We start from the raw sequence: 19,296 nt of genomic DNA, 5'->3' as shown, positions 1-19,296 counted from the left end.
GAAATAGTCTATACCGCGATATTTCTGAAGAAATCATCTGTTTTGGTGGCATTGTTGAACCAAAACCTTCCGGATACTGAACGGCGGGGTGTGAAATCGCGTCACCACCCTTGATTTATTCGAAACGACCGTTCACGGCCGAAATTGAATTCCTCGACAGGTAGAGAGAGGTTGCGATTGCTTGAAAGGTAGACGCGGAGTGTGTTCAGACAAGTCATCTTATCGGGCTCATTCAAATTTCGCTTTAGTCCAGATTTTGTATGGTTCTCCAATCCGACTCTTTTGAATCGGCCGTGTTCACTTTTTTTTGCCGCTATAAAAAGACAAAAGGGTATCAACACATTTTTATTAAACACGTTTTTCATGACGTGTTACAGAAACCTTTTTTAAAAAATATATAATTTATTCACATACACTCATGCACACGGAATTTTTTTACAGACGTGTTAAAGGAGTTTTAAAAAAAAAACATAAAATAGTGATTCGGATCAATAAAGTGACGTTTTTCTCCAAGAAGATTCTGTTAAGCCAACAAAACCAGGTTTGCCCTTTCAGCTGAAAGATCTAAATCTAAATCATAACATCGAAAGCTTGGCACAGCGTATGAGAGATACGCCAAATTCACACACCGAAATGATCGAGTAGTGAATCCCCTCTGTAATACAGCCAGGCTGTTCCTCTCAAACGATTTTCTGCGTATCGTCGCCGTTTGAAACGCGCAAGGCGAGAATGTCTCTTTGCTCACTTCGCATGATTTTAGCGGACCTTTTTGCCCAAGTTTTAGACCATAACATGACAGTTTTAATAGCAGGACATGACGTGCGTGTTCCCAGGTAGAGTGCACCAAGCTCTCTGTAACACTGTCCCCTCAAATCAGCGGCTCCGCGACGGGTGTTGTTGAGTTTAAGCAACCTGAGCTCCTGTATCCTCGTTTATCTGGCGAAAAGCATTTCGGCGAGTAGTTCTAAGAGGTCCGCCTGGCCGATGACAGGTCTGAAAAAGAGCTCGGTGATGAGGCTCGGCGTGATGGTCTTGAGCGCGGAGGCGGTGAGGAGGATGCGGGCGAAGCGGCCGCGGTCTCCCGGGTGGAGAGGGAGCAGCACCTCGCGAAGAGCTCTCTGGGCCTCCTGCTGCATGCTCTCGATGAACAGAGACGCTTTCAAGCCCGGGACATCTGAAAAAAATAACCGAATTGAAGGCGTTTTTAAACGTCTACACGCAGTCAGCCTTAATTCGAATTATGGGGTTGCAAAACTGTGCTGGTTAGATACCACCGAGAAGGCACTAATCTCTCTCCCGAAGCGGGGAAAACCAATCAACTCTATTAAGTGTTTCTCCTAACTACTACACGTATGAAACAGAAGGTTTTACATGTGTAGTTTATCCTTTTGCGAGCAAGTAATGGCAAATGATGCCAACACCCGTTACGGACGTGTGCTGTAATACCCACAGTGTCAGCAGTTTGAAAATGTGGTACAAACCCCTTCATAACAGACTTTCCCCGCTGGGGGCTGCCTGACGAATTGTGTTCAGGAAACGGTGGCCTTTTTGACAGCTTGGAAACAACGACTTCAAACGCGTTGGTCCGATTCTTGCGAAGTAATTCTATGCCACTTTACCATACTCATTTTTTATTTCCTATTTTAACTTTCCCCCCTTCAAGAGAAATTAGCTAATTCTGCACTTTATCCCAGTGGACAAGTAATGAATGTGGCTTGTAGACCTAATTAGGTAGAATTTCCTTTTTTTGGGGGGGGAAATGGGACTCTTTTGGGCAGAAGATTTATAGTAGTAAACGAAGGATGAAAATTTGGGCCAATGTCCATCAATGTATAATTTTCGAAACAGCCTTTTCTTAAGCCATGTCAACAAGCTATTTTGTCCGTTAAAAGACATTAATAAGCAGGACATTCATCCACTCATACATTCCAATTAAAATACTTAGTGTGGATTCCTTACTAACTAATCCATCTCCCAACAATAATGTGAGAAAACTATTCGGGAATTGACACTTATTACTTTATTTAACCCGTTGGTACAAGAAGATCAATAAGCACGGTGATAATAATTCGCTAGTATACTTACCGGGGTTAAAAAGAATCGCTCCTTTCAAATAGGCGTATTCTTTTGGACTCATATCCAGGCTCCAGAACTTATTGACGCAAGACTTCAGCTTCTGTACGGCGTCCAGCGTGGGCTGCGCCCTGTCCGAGTGCTCCAGCCGGGTTTGGTCCTGGTCCTGGTCCTTGAGCAGGATTCTCTTCAGCAAACTGGCGGCCGGCGTGTCCGTCACGTCGAAGGCCACCCCTTCCTGCGCCAGCCCCAGGATGAACAGCGGCGCCCAGCCGCTCTGCAGCAGAGCCAGCTGGTCCTTGAGTGGGAGCTGGTAGAAGGAAGGCAGGTTCTTCATGAAGTGGATCGTTTTGACCAGCACGCCGGAAGCTACCTGGCACGTCTCGTCCGGGTTCTTGAGGCCAACAGTCCGCCGCATCTCGCAGTGGCAGCTGTGCGGAGACGTGATGTAGCTGTGGGCGAGGTGGTCGCTGTCCTTGCGGCTCAGAATATTGTAAAGGATGGCGTTGGACTGCCGAACACTGAAGCCGGAACACTGGCATCTGTCGCTGGGCTCTTCGAGGCAAGACATCGTTTACTTAATATTTTCAACTAAACGAGGCTAAAAAGAATTTGGTATGGTGAACACGCAGGTAGCCTGTAAATCGCCCTTGCGCGCTGTACCACTTGGCCGCGCAGCTGATTAAATGCTTTGGATCAGAACGCTCTGTCCGCCGTGCGTACGCCTGTCTCCAGCTCTGCTCTCCCAGACCTATTTATAGAGGCTTCCCCCTAAGGTACAGCAAGCCAGCCTTGACCCTAGCTGAATAACATTTGCTCACTGAAAAACAACATGACCCTGGACTGCTTGGCTCAGGTAGGTTCGCTCCACGTGGAGAAGATAAGGTTTTCTCAATGAAGATCGGCGGGTTGATGGTACAAGGCGACGTTGGGGTGGTTGGGAGTAGGTCACTTATCTTATTTACTTCAGCCATTAACCCAGCCTGTACCAAGCTACCAAGGACTGTGGGAGTAATCAAGCAGACAGTATATGGCAACTATCGCTGCCAGCTAACACCTAATGAGCTGGAAGCCAGCCAGTACAAACAGTTAAGATGTTACGCATGTAAAGAGCTGTCTGATGCGTCCTTGAGTAGTATATCGCCTATCGCAGATGCGAAATTATTCATTTCAACCCCTTTTCGGCAACCTTAAAAGGTGCTGAATACGAACTTAAAACTGGAACTGTTTTCCTTCGAGTATAAAATACGGAGCGATAGAGATTTTGGTTTCAAGAATAGGAGACTTCAGTACGTCACGTCCATTGACTTCAACCCAAGGGGATAGGTAGACGTTTTGAAGAGCTACAATGCATAAGTGATACTGTTGAAAATGCAAGATATTCGCGATTTACAGAAAAATCAATAGGAAAAAGAATCACCCTGAAATGGATAGATGGATTACTTCTGAAAGCTTAACAACATGTAAGAAATTGTAAGGATTTATAATTGTATAATAGAACACCAAACGACGTGTTTTGTAGGAAAAACAGGAAATTCTGAAGTGAAAATTCTAAATATAGTTTGTTATGAGAATAATTATATTAGGTTAATAATAATGCTATACTATATAATATTTGGTACTGACAACTCCCCCGTTTTAATCTGATAAAATACATTATTTTTATTCATCTTGTTTCTGCCCATATGCAAGGCCAAAAATAAAAATCATTGCTGCAATTTTGTAAATTTAAAATAAGCTTGTACCTCCATCCCTGTTCAATGCAAGTCATTCTGTGAACAGCATATATCAATACATTCAGTACAATATATGTGTGAAATAAACTGTTCAGAACCTTGGTATAGGCAGTCCAGTATACAAACCACAAAGGGCATTGATTACTAATAGACTTGTATTTTGCAGATATTATATCTGGGTCAGGAATAGACACTGAACTGAAGGTCATTTGTATTTTTCAACTGCTTAACTAATCAGCAGAAATTAAGGTTGCGTCATCATTTCCCTTGACTGAGTCTGAGACCTCACATTTTCTTTTTTCACACTCATAAATGGTGAATTATTCTGTTTCAACTAGTCCAAGCAATTTGTTTTTCTAAAAACTCGTACCTTTATACACTAAGGAGTTTTAAGGAGTGTTGTATTAATAATCACACTTGACTGGTGTGATGTACTAACCAGCGGAGCGTCTTTTTCAAAATGAAAGAGAAGTACAGCACAATTCTTACATGGCAGTTGAATTTTAGATCTCATCCTTGGTGTGAAACGTCTTGGTGAATGGGTTTCACTTGAAAGAACCACTGTTAGATTTTTGTTCAGAGAAACGGGCTTTTTGTAAGATGTACTGTAAGGTTACTAGATTACAGCCAGATTACTTGTTTCTAATTGAAGAACTAAGACAGCACGTTCAGATGATTTTGCTTGTCTGAAAAACATGGCACATTGGCCTGCTTACTATTTTCTCTTAGTGTGGGATCTTTCTTTCTTTTTGTATATTCTTTTTCTTTTGTATTTTAAAAATGAAAACTCCATTAAAAAAACTGCAGGGAGGAAGGTGAGTGTGAAGCAGTTATTGAAGTAGTTCAGGTGGGCAGCTGCGTCACCATGCGTAGGCTGCAAAGGAACAAGTGATAGGTTTATTCCACGCTGAAAAGAGAAGAAAGAAAACACAACATTTCGACTGTGCAGCCTCCCTTGGGTGTGACACTCGAAGAAGGCTCCACAGCCGAAACGTTGTGTTTTCTTTCTTCTCTTTTCAGCATAGTTATTAATGCGGTTACATTATGCACATTTTGGGCATAAAACCATTGCTGTCTTCGGAACGTTTTAGGAGGTTCAGTGGGTGAAGAGTGAGACCAACAGAAATAAAGAATTATTCTCTTGTCCCCTCCCTTGGTTTTCCAACAATGCTGCACCTGTGGATTAACGCACAACTCCTGGCGCCAATTCTCCTGCTGGGCATTCCTGACTGAATGCCATTCATAATCAGATTACCATTTCCTGATGGTATAGTCAATAAAAGTGAGCTAATGCAAACAGCCATCATCCCAGAAGGAAGGCTCTGAATCAGAGACAAAGCAGTAAAGTATCCCTTTTTTAATCTCAGTTGTGCCTAGCACAGAGCTCTTCTCCTGATAAGGCAATTGATTTATTGGGGAGGAACAAAACTCAGGAATTGCAGCAACATAGTGGCCTTTCACCAGTGTTCCATTCCATCTGGGAAAATGCAGATATGTTGTTCTGAAAACCAAAACATTTAAAAAAGGATATTTAAATTCACTTGCTAACATTCGTGTACATTGATTTTACTGTAATTACTTTGTTCTCTGTATCCTGATGTTGTCCAACTACAGCACATTAAATACAGCACATTTTTTAATACAGCGTATTAAAAAAAAGCACAAGAACTCATTACCACGGTCATTGTTTCTTAGAGTCACTTTTTACTTTTGGGGAACAAAAATACATTTATTTTTCTGACATTGGTCACAACGCAATGATATTATTTTTAGGAGCATTAACTAACTCTCCAATACTACAGCTATTAATATGTACAATATATCTGGTGCAGATTTCATTCCAACCTTAACCAGCATATCTTTCTTTTACCAAGACAGAATAAACTAACATGTCATCAAGAAAAAACACCTGTACATTTACAGTAGAATATGAAGTGGGCAACTACAGAATGCATCACAGTAGCTTACCATTAGGTCCATTGTTTTTTGTTGCATACGTCTCTGATATCTTGAAGATTAATGCATTGAATATCAATATGTGACAAAATCAGCTACTGCATAGGGAAGTAGTCATCTTGGATGGAGACGAGAGGCTCTTGTCATAAAATTGTTTTCTATATTTTATTAAATATGAAGTTATTTGGTAGTTCTATTAACTCAATGTGAGTATATTATTGCTGATGTAGTGACTCTATTTATGCCTTTACCTAGAATAATAATTTTAAGCTAATGTGGCTATGTTATCAGGTACATTAAGAAGTTTTAGGGGGCACATATCACAAATGTCCATTGGTGGAAAGCAGGCAATTGAACAGAATGCTTTCTAACTTTAAGCCTGCCTGATTTGTGCTAAATATAGCATGGACTTTGACCGGTGCTTCATACAAAACAGGTGGGAGAAATCAATGAAGCCAACCTCAGTGCAGAAAGCACACAGACCTGTTTACCAAGTGACATCCAGGTTATCACAGGACTCTGCACACTGACTGGATAAACTGTGCAACATACCGTCGGAATAAACAGGTCTGTCTCACTGTCAGCTGACTGGTAAGTAGTGCCAGGACAATGCACTGAAAACATCAGCACTGCAAACTTCACAGGACAAGCCTCCTTTCATCTAGATCATCGAATCGCTAAATTACAGTCCCACAACAAGCTATACTCTATATATTATGCCTCTCCCATGAATATTTTTTAGGACAGAGAGTAATCAGAGATATGTTTTACAGTATGTAATATGTAATCAGTATTACAAGACATTAAAAGACATATTTCAGTAAAACTTGCATAACCATTAGAAAATATAGTTAACAACAACAATTATTTCCTGGGCTTCTACAGAGTATTCACATCCATAATTGACGAGGTGTGTCAACATATTTGACCAACCTCAATTCCTCATATTTAAGCTGCTTCACCTTTCTTTATCGCTTCCAGGCACGTTTCTTAGTACTGGAAACAGCATTTTCAAGCAGAAACAACATACTGAAAGACAAACATTCACATGACTCAAAGTCAAATAAATCAAGATAATGGGCATCACTTAGTAACTTCCATCTATCTTCTAACCACTTCTTCCAGTTGAGGATCACAGGGGGGAGCAGGAGTCTATCCCAGCAATTAAAGAGCTCAAGGCAGGATACACCCTGGACAGGATGCAGTCAATCACAAGATAGACACACAGACACACTCACACCAGGGCCAGTTTTCCTACAGTTTACCTACCAGTACGTTTTTTGGACTGTGAGAGGAAACTCATAAGAACATCAGGAGAACACATAATAAACTCCACACAGAAAGAACTCCAGGCCCAGAATTGAATTCAGGGCTCCAACACTGCAAGAGAGCAATGCTAGTCTCTGTGCCACCCATGACTTAGTAACTTGTATGTAATATTCAGGTAGTAGTATGGAGTAGCAGTGCTCTGGACTGTAAACCAGAGTGTTATGGGTACTGCTTCCAGGTTGGATGTTGCTGTTGTAACTTTGAGCAAGGTACTTCACTCAGCACACTGCAATAAATGCCCTCTAAAATGGGTCATCATTATAAATGGTCATTTGTTCTCAAATGTGATCACCTGTTCTTAGGGTAGGACTGGTCAGGAATCTGGACTTAACCACTGCAAGGCTGTGAGTTCAAATCTCAGGTGAGGCTCTGCTGATGTTCCTTTGAGCAAGTTGTTTCTACGGTATTGTTCCACTAACATACCCAGCCATACAGATGAGTGAAAATCTGTAAGTGTTAGCCAAATAAATGACTACTTAGCAACTGACTGAATTTATAAAAAAAACAGAAAGTCAACACTTTATATAGGCCTGTGTATGTTTTCTACATTCCTTAAAAAATGTCTAAAATCTCTCAAAGTTCATTATATTCTTTTTACTTATTAGAATTTTGAAGCGTGATATGCATACTCCAACCTGCTAGATTAATTTAAATTTATTTCCAATTTAACAGAGTATAATTGGAAAAGAGGGGAGATGCTGCAAAATACTGTACTAGCTGTTGGCAAATGTTGGCAAGCAGATCTCCTTATGCTAAAGACATGAAGTCGAAGACGGTGAATTCACTATTAATTTTGCGGTATCTTATAATACTGCAAACCGTTTGTCAAAACGAACCAAAGTCAAGACATACTTTGAAAAGGTAGCATAATATCATATTTATTACATTAAATGCTTACATTATAGCATTACAATGGTGCCACTCTACACTTCCCCTAGAGCCACAAACACTGTGATGCATTTTCTTTCACCTTCCAGAACATTCCTTACTCTAACCGCGACTCTGTTCCTAGTCGGCGCGATTTAACAGTCGGAACGCTCTGAACCAGCCCTCTCGGCGACACTGCTGATAGTTGATTGGTTCACAGGACCTGTCAGTTATAAATAAAACATTCGATTGGGTGAGAGTTGATTTTCCTTTTTTTTTTGGTTGTAACGGAGGCGGTGCTTGTTTCCAGGAAGTCAATGGTTGCAGGGCTGCGGGGAGCGTGACAAGACATTCATTGCGTTTGCGACTGTTGCTGTAACAAACGTTCTTCAAATTAAAATTTATTTATTAGATAAGCCATGGCAGAAGAAGATGAGAGGTTTGACGGTATGCTGTTGGCTATGGCTCAACAGCATGACGGTGGAGTGCAGGAGGTAATACATAATAACAAACTCGTGGATGTTACATTGTTATGGGGGATGGGGAACTGCTCTCAAAAACGCTTAAAGAATTTCCGTTGCAGTCCCTTTCTCTAATTGCTGTATGGTCAAACATTATCTGCAATTTCGTAAGCTATTATAAAGCTTTGAGTAAATAAGTAAAGTAAAACGGTTTATTAGTCTTGGGAATCGTTTTATTGCGCTGGGTTTCAGTGGATTTATTTGAAAGTAACCTATGTTCTTTATCTTTAAAATATTAAACAGAATACAGGAGAAAATAAACCTTCCCGTGTGTATCTTCACCCGTAATTGGACAAACATAAGTTATCAGCATTTCCATTTATTGGCCTTTTGTATCCGTACTCCCTAATATTCTGATGTAGCCTAATCTCCGACCATATAAATATATTACCTGTCACTGAAATAGGGGCTGAAACTAAATGTTTCTAAAAAAAAACTAAAAAAAAAACAATACAGGGAGATGGATAAAAAGTTTAGCGCAGTGCTCTGAAGCCCATATATAAAGTCGGTTCATAGCGTTGTGTGGAAAGGCAAGACATTTCTTCATCTTTTCTTACAGGCCTTGTTCTTGATTTAAAAAAATCCTGCTCTTTGCCGATTTGTGTTCGCACTCAGTAAAACAAAGAACTGCCATTAGCAGCACAATCTGCAGCCCTCACACCACACACGTTAAAATACAATGAATAAGATCAAAACTAACACTGAAAAGGTATCTTATAGCACTACACAAGAAAGGTTAGAAACCTTACAAATGAAAGGGCTATTCAGCTCATTAAACTCTTAATATATAGTATTAGATTAGTGAAATACATTCATTTTAAATGCATGAATGCATGTTACCATTCATATCTTGAATTAACAAATGTATATGCAGGTTACTTTTAGTTAATCTAAAAAGAAGAAGGGATTTTTGGAATTGGTCTGGCATTTTAAAACTGAAAGCATGCTGGAGGAGTTGCATAGCAGCACAGTGTTAACTTGAGCAATACCTCCTTCCATTATTTATCTTCCCAGCACAGATGTCTTGAACCTGTCAAATCACTTTTGTTTCGTTTGTGGTTTTGTATGAGGATGGATGCTGTGAATGGTGTTGATGTGAAAGCCAGTGTAGATTGAAACCTTGAATTCCAATGGCAGAGTTGAACGGTGTAATTTATGTACTGTAAATACCATCATGCCATAATGGGTTAATTATTTGTGTTCTATATTTTGTAGCTGGTGAACACATTCTTCAGCTTTCTGAGGCGCAAAACAGACTTTTTCACAGGCGGGGAACCAGGGGCACCAGAGAAGGTAATAATCTTCTGATTTTTATTCAGGTGATCCTGTGCACGTGATCACATTACTCCTGTCCTGGTGTCCTTGCCCTTGCATCTTTGCCTTCATCTCTTGTCACATGCTTGAGATCTCGGGGAGAATCAGGATCTGGGACACAGTCTTTTATGTTTCATTTGAGTTACTTGTAGGATAATTTCAAGAAAGTGTTTTAAAGCAAAGATGGGTTAGGCCAGTGGGCTGTCATCTGTTTCACTCCTGTTTCACACTTGTGTTAATGCAGCTGAAGAGAGGTGGAATTAGTCTGGTTTTTAGTCTTCCAATTGACTTTTAGAATTATCAGAGTATGTTTTTGGATTTGGAATGATCCAAAAACATTCGTAGGTTTTTGATACTAATGATGAATGTAATTATGAATTAACATGCTGCTTTTTTTTCCAAATATGACTCTTCATAAATATGCAGGCCTTCTTATTATTACTATTTTTTAAAATCACTTCTGTATGGAAGGTCCAGGACAGGGTCATGCTCCTGTCCTTGCTGTTTTGCAGTTCATAGCTTCTCCCAGTTGGCAAGCTCATTTGTTTGTCTCTGCTGAAGTAGTACAAAGTCTGGTTTGTTGACCTCAATATCTTCCTGTTACTGCACAGTGTGAAAGTGTCCAAAAAATACTTCAGGGGTCAGACATTGTGATGCAAGGGAAGGCTCAGGGATGAAAACATGTTTTTCCAGGATCTGCTGAGAGCTGCACATTGAACTGTTGCCTTGTATCTGTAAATCAGGCATCAGACAGTGGGTTATTTTAACAGGTATACAGTTATACCCCAATAAATATTTTTACCCCAATAAATTGACCTTACTGGGTAGGAATTCTGTTTCTGCACTCTGCAATTGTAGTTCAGAATCTGAGACAGCTGTTTCTCCCTCAGCAGCCAGAAACCAGTAGCATTTTATTGTATTGAAGTTTTATTGATAGATACTAGTGATAAGACATAATTATGAATTCACAACAAATGTAATAAATCATTTTACATTTTTTGCTGATTTTTTTTCTGAAGAGCACAATGTATTCCTCGTTATTCTGACTTCCACTAGATTTCTACAAGTTTCACAGATTTAATTGCCAATACAGCCTAATTTGAGTTAGAATAAATCAACCTTGAAATCTAATTATCTTTAATATGTGTTGATCAATTAGTTACTAAGTACCAAATGTACTAGAGGAGCCCCCTGTTATTTCTAACATGTTCTAATGAATATTCAAAAGGTTTAGTTACAACTATTGAGTAGTAAATATTAAGCGTTGAAGTAGCTAATCCCCAGAAGTTATTTGCCACGGAAGTCTGTCTGCCTCATTGTCAGATTCTCCCTAGAGCATTATTTGCTCCTCTGTACACGTCACTAATGCTAAAAAGTTGTTTTTTTATACTTACTGTACAGATCTAACTGTTAGCTTAAAACAACATGGCTCCATGTTCAGTAGAAGATAGCCGAGACATCGTGATTCTCCATATAAGAGGAAAAACACGGCAAAAGCAATAGCATATTGCTGAATGTTTACGATTTTTTCACAAAAGTGCACTGTATATATTTTGTGAGTCATCGCAGAAACACACGAAATCTCTACTGAAATGTATTAAAATCCGACAAATACTGTTCATTCAACTATTAATTTATGGTGATCTTAATGCTTCTTGTTATATTTATACCTTGGGACCTTTGCTGGGGTATATTTGAAATGAGAAAAATGCAGTTTTTGCATGGGTTAGTATAGTTAGTATAAAGGGCATCACTGTCATCGCTTTTTGGCCATGTCTGACCTCAGTTGGCAAACACAGTAAGCCTTGACCGAAGTTCCCTTCCTCTCTCCCCTCCCCATCCCCCGGCTAGCTGGTGAAGGAGGCCTTTGCACATCACAATCAGCTGGCGCAGAAGGCTCAGCGGGAAAAACGCGCAAAGCAGGAGAAGGAGCGGCGGGAGAAGGCAGAGAGAGCTGCCAGGCTGGCAGAGGAGGAGGAGGAGGAGGAGAAGGAGAAGGAGAAGGAGAAGAAGACCGGAGAACAGAACGAGCCAAAGATCAAGGAGCTGACGGACGAGGAGGCGGCACAGCTGCAGTCGGAGATCGACCAGGTGAATGACCCTGATCTGCAGGAAGATGGCAGTGCACACAGAGCCAGATACAGAAGATGGTATAACACCGAACAGTAAGACACTTTTGTGCAAGAAAGCACTTGGATGGGTGTGCAGATGCATCAGGTATCCATTTATTCCCTTCAGTTCTGTATGCCTACTGTGTATCTTTACAAAATGGTTTGAATTTAAGTAATTCAGTACAGGAGTAGAGATCAAGCATGCATACTAAGAAAATATTTCTTGCTTAAACTCCCACAATCTCCCACAGTCTAGATGATGACCTAAAACATATGCCGTCCCACTTCTTCCCTTCATGAAGGGTGAACGTCTCTGAATTCATTTTTGTTTTTCATTTTATACCTAACCATTCTGCTAGTTGTGTGATGTTGTTCAGGGAACCTCCAGTCAGGGTCAGCTAGTGACACTAGCACATTAGTCCCAGAGACCGCTAGTGACCCAGGCTTGAACTTGTGTTGTCTGGTTCATGGAGCTGAACCAGCACACTGGGTGAGCACATGTACAGTATATCCAAGCTTCTGTTCTCTTTGTTTCCAGCACAGTGCTGTCCATTCATAAATGGCATCTCTTGTTTCTCATTACAAGAAAAAAGAAGAGGCAAAAAAGCAGGAAAGTGCTCCCAAGAATGACGCAGAGAACTCATCTGACAAAGTGGAGGACAAAGGGGTAAGATCAGTCAGTGTGCCTTGACTGTCTTGTAATACTTAAGCCTCAATTAACTTGTTTAAAATTGTCAAATAAAACTAAATTAAGGATAGGGTTGGGAAGAAAGCACAAGATAGGAATGATTGCGAATGCTGAAGCTGTGAAAAGGGTCGCTCATCCAAATGTTTTTTTCATAATAAAGAAAATGCTTTTTTTTTCTTCTTTCCAGTCTGACTCAGAAGGCGAGGAAGACGAGAAGGACAAAGGAAAGCTGAAGCCTAACTCTGGCAATGGAGCTGATCTGCCCAACTACAGGTGGACACAGACCCTTTCAGAAGTGGATGTGAGTGGATGTATTGAAGCATCGAGCCCTGCTTTGCATATTGCACACTCTTTCATCGTGAGGAAAACTCAGCAGACCATTTGTACGAATATGCCACGCAGCTAAGCACCTTACCGGTGCTTTGGATTTTTAATTCCTTGAATTTACATAGTGATTTTCATTCCACTGGATCTCAAAACATGTTACAAATAGGATGGGCACATTCAATCCTCCTGTGAAGTGCAGGCAGCACCCATCTGGATGTCACACGGTAGTTATTATGCAAAGTGAATGATTGATTTTCTAATTCAGTTAAGAGGAGAGTTTAGGGAGGTCACTCTGATTTAACAATCCTACTCATTCTAACAATGCCTTGGGCTCTTCAATGATATGTGAGCCAGGAACCTGATTAAACATTATCCACAAGGCTTTCTTGCCTACAGTACGGTGTTCTCTTTCAGCTTACTGGGGCATTGTTTGAAAATTGTTCACTTAAAGCACCAAGCTTGGTTTTCTTGGAGTTCTCCTGTTCTATTAGTGAGTAGGCAAAGCCTTATATAGCTTCTGATATTTGATGAGATAATCATACATGGGACAATGCTACAGTTATGGATTGTAATAGAATAGTCTGTGAGCTGATGAATAAAGCTGATCTAAATATGCAAAAATTACTGTGCCATTATTTATAATCATAATAAAAGTAGTGGTGGTGATGTCAATGAAGGTCTTCCAAATTCTTGGGCTCTAAGTTATATATGGCATAAACTGTTTTTTTTTTTAATCTAGCCAAACAGCCTCCCTTTTCATGCATTTTACTTGTTCCCTTCTGCTGTAAATAAGCGTCATTTTATCAATGTATGCTCTCTTTTATTAACCCCCAGCTCCTAGTGCCATTTGATGTTAAGTTCCGCCTGAAGGGGAAGGATTTGGTAGTGGACATCCAGAGGCGGCACCTCAAGGTGGGCCTGAAGGGGCATCCGCCGGTGATTGACGCAGACTTGTACAATGAGGTGAAGGTGGAGGAGAGCTCCTGGCTCATCGAGGACGGGAAGATTGTCACTGTCCATCTGGAGAAGGTAGGGAGCGAGACCTGCAGCGCTGGTAGCCTCCACTCACACACACCCCACAGCGCGATCTCATTGCTGACAAGCCTGCCTTCTGAAAGGTGAGAGAGAGAGTTTGTCGAATGCTTCATCCTCTGTAGACCGAACTGTAATTGCTCTTCCAGTGATAATCTGCAGACTGTAGTGTTGCTCTCTGCATGTCAGGTTTATAAAACTGGTATGTATGTATACAGGTATTAGTGCATACATACAGGTATAGTTATATATAACAGGTATAGTTCTGAATTGTGATTTCTACATTCTTTCAGATTTGTTTCTCATGACTTCTGATAGAATCTCTTGTATACGCTGTTCTGTGTTGCGTACACGAAGAACAGAAATCCTTCACTCATTTCCTTTTTGAAATGTTACCCAGTGACTGTCATTTTCTTAGTAACACTGCATGTTAAAGGTTTTTGTTTTCTGTTTTGTGCCATTTACTTACATTAAGTGTTTATTAAAACAGTGTTGAGTGTGCAACGTAACTGTTTTTTTTACCAGTTTTAACGTAACACCTTTACCTTGTGTTCATTGCTTTGAGTTTTGCAGTTCTGACAACAGTAGACCCAGGTGGCCACAAATCCCTGTCTTCTCTTTCAGATTAACAAAATGGAGTGGTGGAGCAAGATTGTGACAACAGACCCAGAACTCAACACAAAAAAAATATGTCCAGAGAATTCCAAGGTAATCTGAGGAGGGGGGCTTTTCTTCTGACTAAGGAGCATGATAAGGCATTCAAATGTAGGAAAAAACCTAATTTGCTTTTATCATAATTTCAGATTTGACCTTTTTTCTCTATGCAGTTGGCTAATCTGATATGACCATGACCTCTGTCTGTTTCTAATCCGAAATTCAGGCACATTGAGTCACCATGAGATTATTTTATAGGAGCTGTGAATGCATGAAAACGTAAGTGATGCCTCTGATAATATAGATCCCTTTGTCGGTCACTGTGCACAGCTGTCTGACCTAGATGGGGAGACGCGCAGCATGGTGGAGAAGATGATGTATGACCAGAGGCAGAAGTCTATGGGTCTGCCAACCTCAGACGAACAGAAGAAACAGGACATCCTGAAAAAGTAAGTCTGCTTACATTGCTGCAACTATGTGGAAATTGTGCATGGGCCCGGTGACCCTTTAGCTAGTGTGACTGGGTAATTTCCTGAGTTATTGTCTCTAATCTTGACTCTTTCATTTGTGAAAGGTTAATTATTTTTCTTAATATGTGCTTACCTAGACATACATTTTTATCATGGTTTGAAGATTTATTTTTATATGCTGTCTTTATGCAACGCATATTTCCAGAAACAATCTGGATCTGCTTATATTACACCCAAGCAGATGGTTCCACAGAATGTACAGGAGAAAAGAGATTTTATGTCTAACGTGATTGGTGATTAAGTTTTTAGTTTTATTTTATGGTTTGGTTTTTATAACTACTGAATCCTGGTAGCTGTTAGACGTTGGATCATTTACAGTTTTACGGGTCTGGGTAAAGGCCAAATATATATATAAAATCATATCCTTTAAGGCTCGGCAGTAGTTCCTACAGTTACGCAGTCAAGGTCAGGCTAACAAGGTATATTGTTCCAATAAAGTGATTATGTGTTTACTGTACCAGCTAGTGGAAGCTCACCAAGTGCCCGAAGTTGACCTTCATCAGGATTGTGCACTATTGACAGCTGTGTACGCTAGGTCCAGACTGGCTTCCACTCACTCACCATACATGTGGAGTTCACTGTCATTTGCTAGATTGAACTTTTTGTCTAATTTTTCTAGACACGTGTCTGTAAAAACTGTGTGCACCTTGTTACTGTTGCATCTGCTTTCCTCCCATTTCACTTTTTAGTGATTGTATCCTGAACTGTTTAATTCATTACCTTTGATAACCTATTATTTCTAAAAGTACCCCCAGTCAGGCAATCCCATGGCTCAAGTCAGGCCTCAACATGTTTCCAGGTTCTCTGAACTAAAACAGCCATTTCCATGTTGTTTTCTTTATAAATAAATACTTTAACTCATTTCCATTTTTTCTCAAGTGAAGATGGTTACAATTTTGAGAACAAAAGGTGTCTGAGAGTTCTTATCCTTATCTACCTGTGGCCTGTCCTGTCAAACCAACTCCCTTTCAGCTGCCTCAGATGGAAATAGATGGATTTAAGAATCATAATGCTGTGTGAAAATATCCTGCCTTTAAGGAAAACGCCATGAACTAAACATTTTATTTGCGACATCTTAACCAAGGCTGCATTATACAAAAGTAATTGAAGGTGAATTATTTGAATGTCCTCGTGATACATTTTGTGCTGATGTGCCACTGCACCAGTGTACTCTTTTGAAATAAGAATAGATCACGATGTAAAATAGCTGCATGTATGATGGGGATATACTGGGACTACCCTCACACCATTCTAACCTGAATGGACAGCACCATCCATCCATTTTCTAACTGCTTTATCCAATTCACGGTCCCAGGGGAGCCACAGGCTATTCTGTCAAGCAAAGGGCGCACAGCAGGGGACACCCTGGACAGGACGCCAGTCCATTGCAGGGCAGACGCAGACACAAGCACGCACACACTCACACCAGGGCCAGTTCCCCAAAGGCCAGTTAACCAACCAGTATGTCTCTGGACTTGAAACCAGAACACCCATCAGAAACCCACATGAACAAACCAAGGAATTGAAACCAAGGCCCCAGGGATGCTAGGCAGAAATGTTAACCAATGTTAATTGTTTTAATTAAAGTTCAAAAAATCAAATTACAAAGAATAGATACAGTAATTCCCACACAGGTGCAAGAAGAGGTGTGGAGTTATGGAGGCACTAAAGGTTATCGAAGGACCCTGTTAACCTTCAGTGTTGGTGGTTGACTGTGAAAGCAATGCTGTTATATTCCCCCCCCAGTAAATTTTACAAAACTATAACTTGTCTGATAAGGGCTGCATTTATCAAGGTAAGGACAGGTTGAGACAGACACGAATGGCAGCAGCTTATCTGTGGAAAGCTGTAAACCTATGTCCGTGACTGACTTTTGTAGGCAGGTTCACTTTAGAAAATGTATTGCAAGCCTAGAAAGATCTTTTCCATCATAAGTGTCACTACAGTTCATGTACTGGTGGCTGCATTGTTTGAAGAATAGTCACAAAAGAAAGGAAATAGATGGGCACAGATTCATGCAAGCAAATTAGTAACTTTTTTTGTATTGAACATAATGACTAAAATTAATTGCCAAGTATTTAGTATGGGGAAAAGCTGATATTATGAAATGTCAGTGGAAAACTATAATGAATGAAACAAACATAGATATGCTTTAAGGAGACCTGAAGAAAACAAATTTAACTAAAACAGTTAATTTTCGTGTCTTGTGATGATCAGATAAGTTGTAATCAGATCTCATCTTGAGAATCACTGTTGTATGAGAAGATTGACATTTGCCATATATTAAATTTCTTTTAATGTAATAAATATGTAAAGATGTAACCAACAGTCATTTTGCTTCCCATAGACGGATAATAATTAGCTTAGATCTGAATCTACTAACAGGTGTGCCAACAAATATCTATTGCTATGGCACTGACAGACATCTGCTCCTTTCAGAAAATTAAAATAGTGTATCCAAGCATTGAGGAAACTGTTTTGAGACTATAGCTTATTTTGTAGGATATGTGCTCTAAAATATTACCTCATTGTGTATGATTTACTTTCGCTCGGCAGTACATACTTTCATTGTTAAAAGGTTTTGTTAAATTATTCCTGTATTAGAGGACACTAAGTGCGTAAGCTTTCTGTTCCAGCAGTCACTTATTTAGTTGGGGATGATTAACATTGTTTAATGTGAACAAAATATTTCCTAAAGCATTTTTCTAATCACAGGAGAAAAAAAACTGTATTTTTCTTGATTGTTTTAGGTGTGTACGTGCAAACTCCCCAGTTTACTTTAGCTAATCAATGCATTTCTGTTGCAGAATACGTCTGTGTGTTCCTTTACCTTTTAGCAATTAATAATTAATGAGACACACACCTGATGTCATTGACGTAAGCGAGCTTTACTGGTATGCTCCGTCAAAGGTGTCTCTGCTTTTAATATCTGACTTTTTCCCATTGTCTGTCTTTGCAGGTTCATGGCACAGCACCCAGAAATGGATTTCTCAAAGGCAAAGTTCAGCTGAGCGCGTCTCAGAGAGAATCTCTCGGAAGCGGTTTCAATGGTTGTTAATAGCCCACTAGGAAAATTGCATCCAAATAGCAGGTTTTTTTCTTTTATGCAGACTGCCCCGTGGGTCATTCTGTACCTCTATTTAACTGGCCCCACACTGTGTCACAGCTGCTCAGTTCACCATTTGCGTATTGCTGACTTGATGTTATGGAGACAATTTTTTTAATAAAGTTTTCAAACAGTAGCTGACATGATCTCATTTTTGTTGCACGGTTTTGTGGTTGGAACAGAGGTTTTGTCAAGGTAGCCTTGTTTTTATCACTTCCCTTTCTGTAAAACCAAAAAAAAAGTAGCCTCATAAAAGCAAGTTGAAGGCCAGGGAAACAGGTGAAGTTTCTCTGGGTTGTTGACTGTCACATTGTGTCACAGCGTTTTCAAGCCTACTCAAAAAGGAACTCAAGGACCTTGGGTCATTTTCCATATTTTATTTGAAATTTTTTACTCAATTTTTAACTTGGAGAAATTGTAAAAAGGAGCTGTCATTAGAGTGCAAATTCATATAGTATACTTCAGTGTTAAAAACTGTATAACCTTATCTTGGCTTATGCAATCCCAGACCATAAACAAAAATTAAACAAATAGGTAGACCTTTCTAGACCATAGCTTTATATTTATGTCTGGCTTAGCACTAAATGAATTACTGCAGGTTTCCTTTTGCTTTAGAGAGCAGCTTTCATACAGTTCTGGCTTTCTAAACCCCCCTACTCAATATACAGTGCCTTGCGAAAGTATTCGGCCCCCTTGAACTTTTCAACCTTTTGCCACATTTCAGGCTTCAAACATAAAGATATAAATTTTTTTATTTTATGTGAAGAATCACCAACAAGTGGGACACAATTGTGAAGTGGAACGAAATCTATTGGATTTTTGAAACTTTTTTAACTAATAAAAAAGTGAAAAGTGGGGCGTGCAAAATTATTCGGCCCCTTTACTTTCAGTGCAGCAAACTCACTCCAGAAGTTCAGAGAGGATCTCTGAATGATCCAATGTTGTCCTAAATGACTGATGGTGATAAATAGAATCCACCTGTGTGTAATCAAGTCTCTGTATAAATGCACCTGCTCTGTGATAGTCTCAAGGTTCTGTTGAAAGCGCAGAGA

The 19,296-nt window shown here is 40.0% G+C and overlaps 2 protein-coding genes across 2 annotated transcripts; one reads left to right on the top strand and one right to left on the bottom strand.

Annotated features, from left to right (window-relative positions):
* Nucleotides 1-332: 332 nt before the first annotated feature.
* On the bottom strand, nucleotides 333-2,820 carry nr0b2a (nuclear receptor subfamily 0, group B, member 2a). The gene is made up of 2 exons (XM_088602883.1): nucleotides 2,086-2,820; nucleotides 333-1,174 (listed from the first exon to the last, which is right to left on the bottom strand). The coding sequence occupies exons 1-2, from the start codon at nucleotides 2,642-2,644 to the stop codon at nucleotides 933-935; spliced, it is 801 nt and encodes a 266-aa protein (XP_088459009.1). The 5' UTR covers nucleotides 2,645-2,820; the 3' UTR covers nucleotides 333-932.
* A 5,436-nt stretch (nucleotides 2,821-8,256) lies between these two features.
* nudc (nudC nuclear distribution protein) lies at nucleotides 8,257-18,380 on the top strand. Its single transcript, XM_088602881.1, has 9 exons — nucleotides 8,257-8,455; nucleotides 9,698-9,775; nucleotides 11,648-11,887; nucleotides 12,494-12,574; nucleotides 12,783-12,896; nucleotides 13,757-13,951; nucleotides 14,579-14,662; nucleotides 14,939-15,057; nucleotides 18,098-18,380. Exons 1-9 carry the CDS (start codon nucleotides 8,381-8,383, stop codon nucleotides 18,147-18,149), a joined length of 1,038 nt encoding a protein of 345 aa, XP_088459007.1. The 5' UTR covers nucleotides 8,257-8,380; the 3' UTR covers nucleotides 18,150-18,380.
* Nucleotides 18,381-19,296: the final 916 nt, after the last annotated feature.

The sequence above is a fragment of the Lepisosteus platostomus genome, chromosome 13 (genome assembly GCF_059453375.1).
Source record: "Lepisosteus platostomus isolate fLepPlt1 chromosome 13, fLepPlt1.hap1, whole genome shotgun sequence".
NCBI lineage: Eukaryota > Metazoa > Chordata > Actinopteri > Semionotiformes > Lepisosteidae > Lepisosteus > Lepisosteus platostomus.
Note: the sequence above shows the minus strand (reverse complement) of the source record. Positions and strands in the feature narration are given on the sequence as shown.

Excerpts from the sequence above, each read along its gene's own strand:
- nr0b2a (XM_088602883.1), bottom strand. The coding sequence starts at position 2,644 with ATGTCTTGCCTCGAAGAGCCCAGCGACAGATGCCAGTGTTCCGGCTTC. Across the intron at positions 1,175-2,085 it reads AGCGATTCTTTTTAACCCCG|ATGTCCCGGGCTTGAAAGCG; the intron begins GTAAGTATACTA and ends TATTTTTTTCAG.
- nudc (XM_088602881.1), top strand. The coding sequence starts at position 8,381 with ATGGCAGAAGAAGATGAGAGGTTTGACGGTATGCTGTTGGCTATGGCT. Across the intron at positions 13,952-14,578 it reads TCACTGTCCATCTGGAGAAG|ATTAACAAAATGGAGTGGTG; the intron begins GTAGGGAGCGAG and ends CTTCTCTTTCAG. Across the intron at positions 15,058-18,097 it reads AAACAGGACATCCTGAAAAA|GTTCATGGCACAGCACCCAG; the intron begins GTAAGTCTGCTT and ends CTGTCTTTGCAG.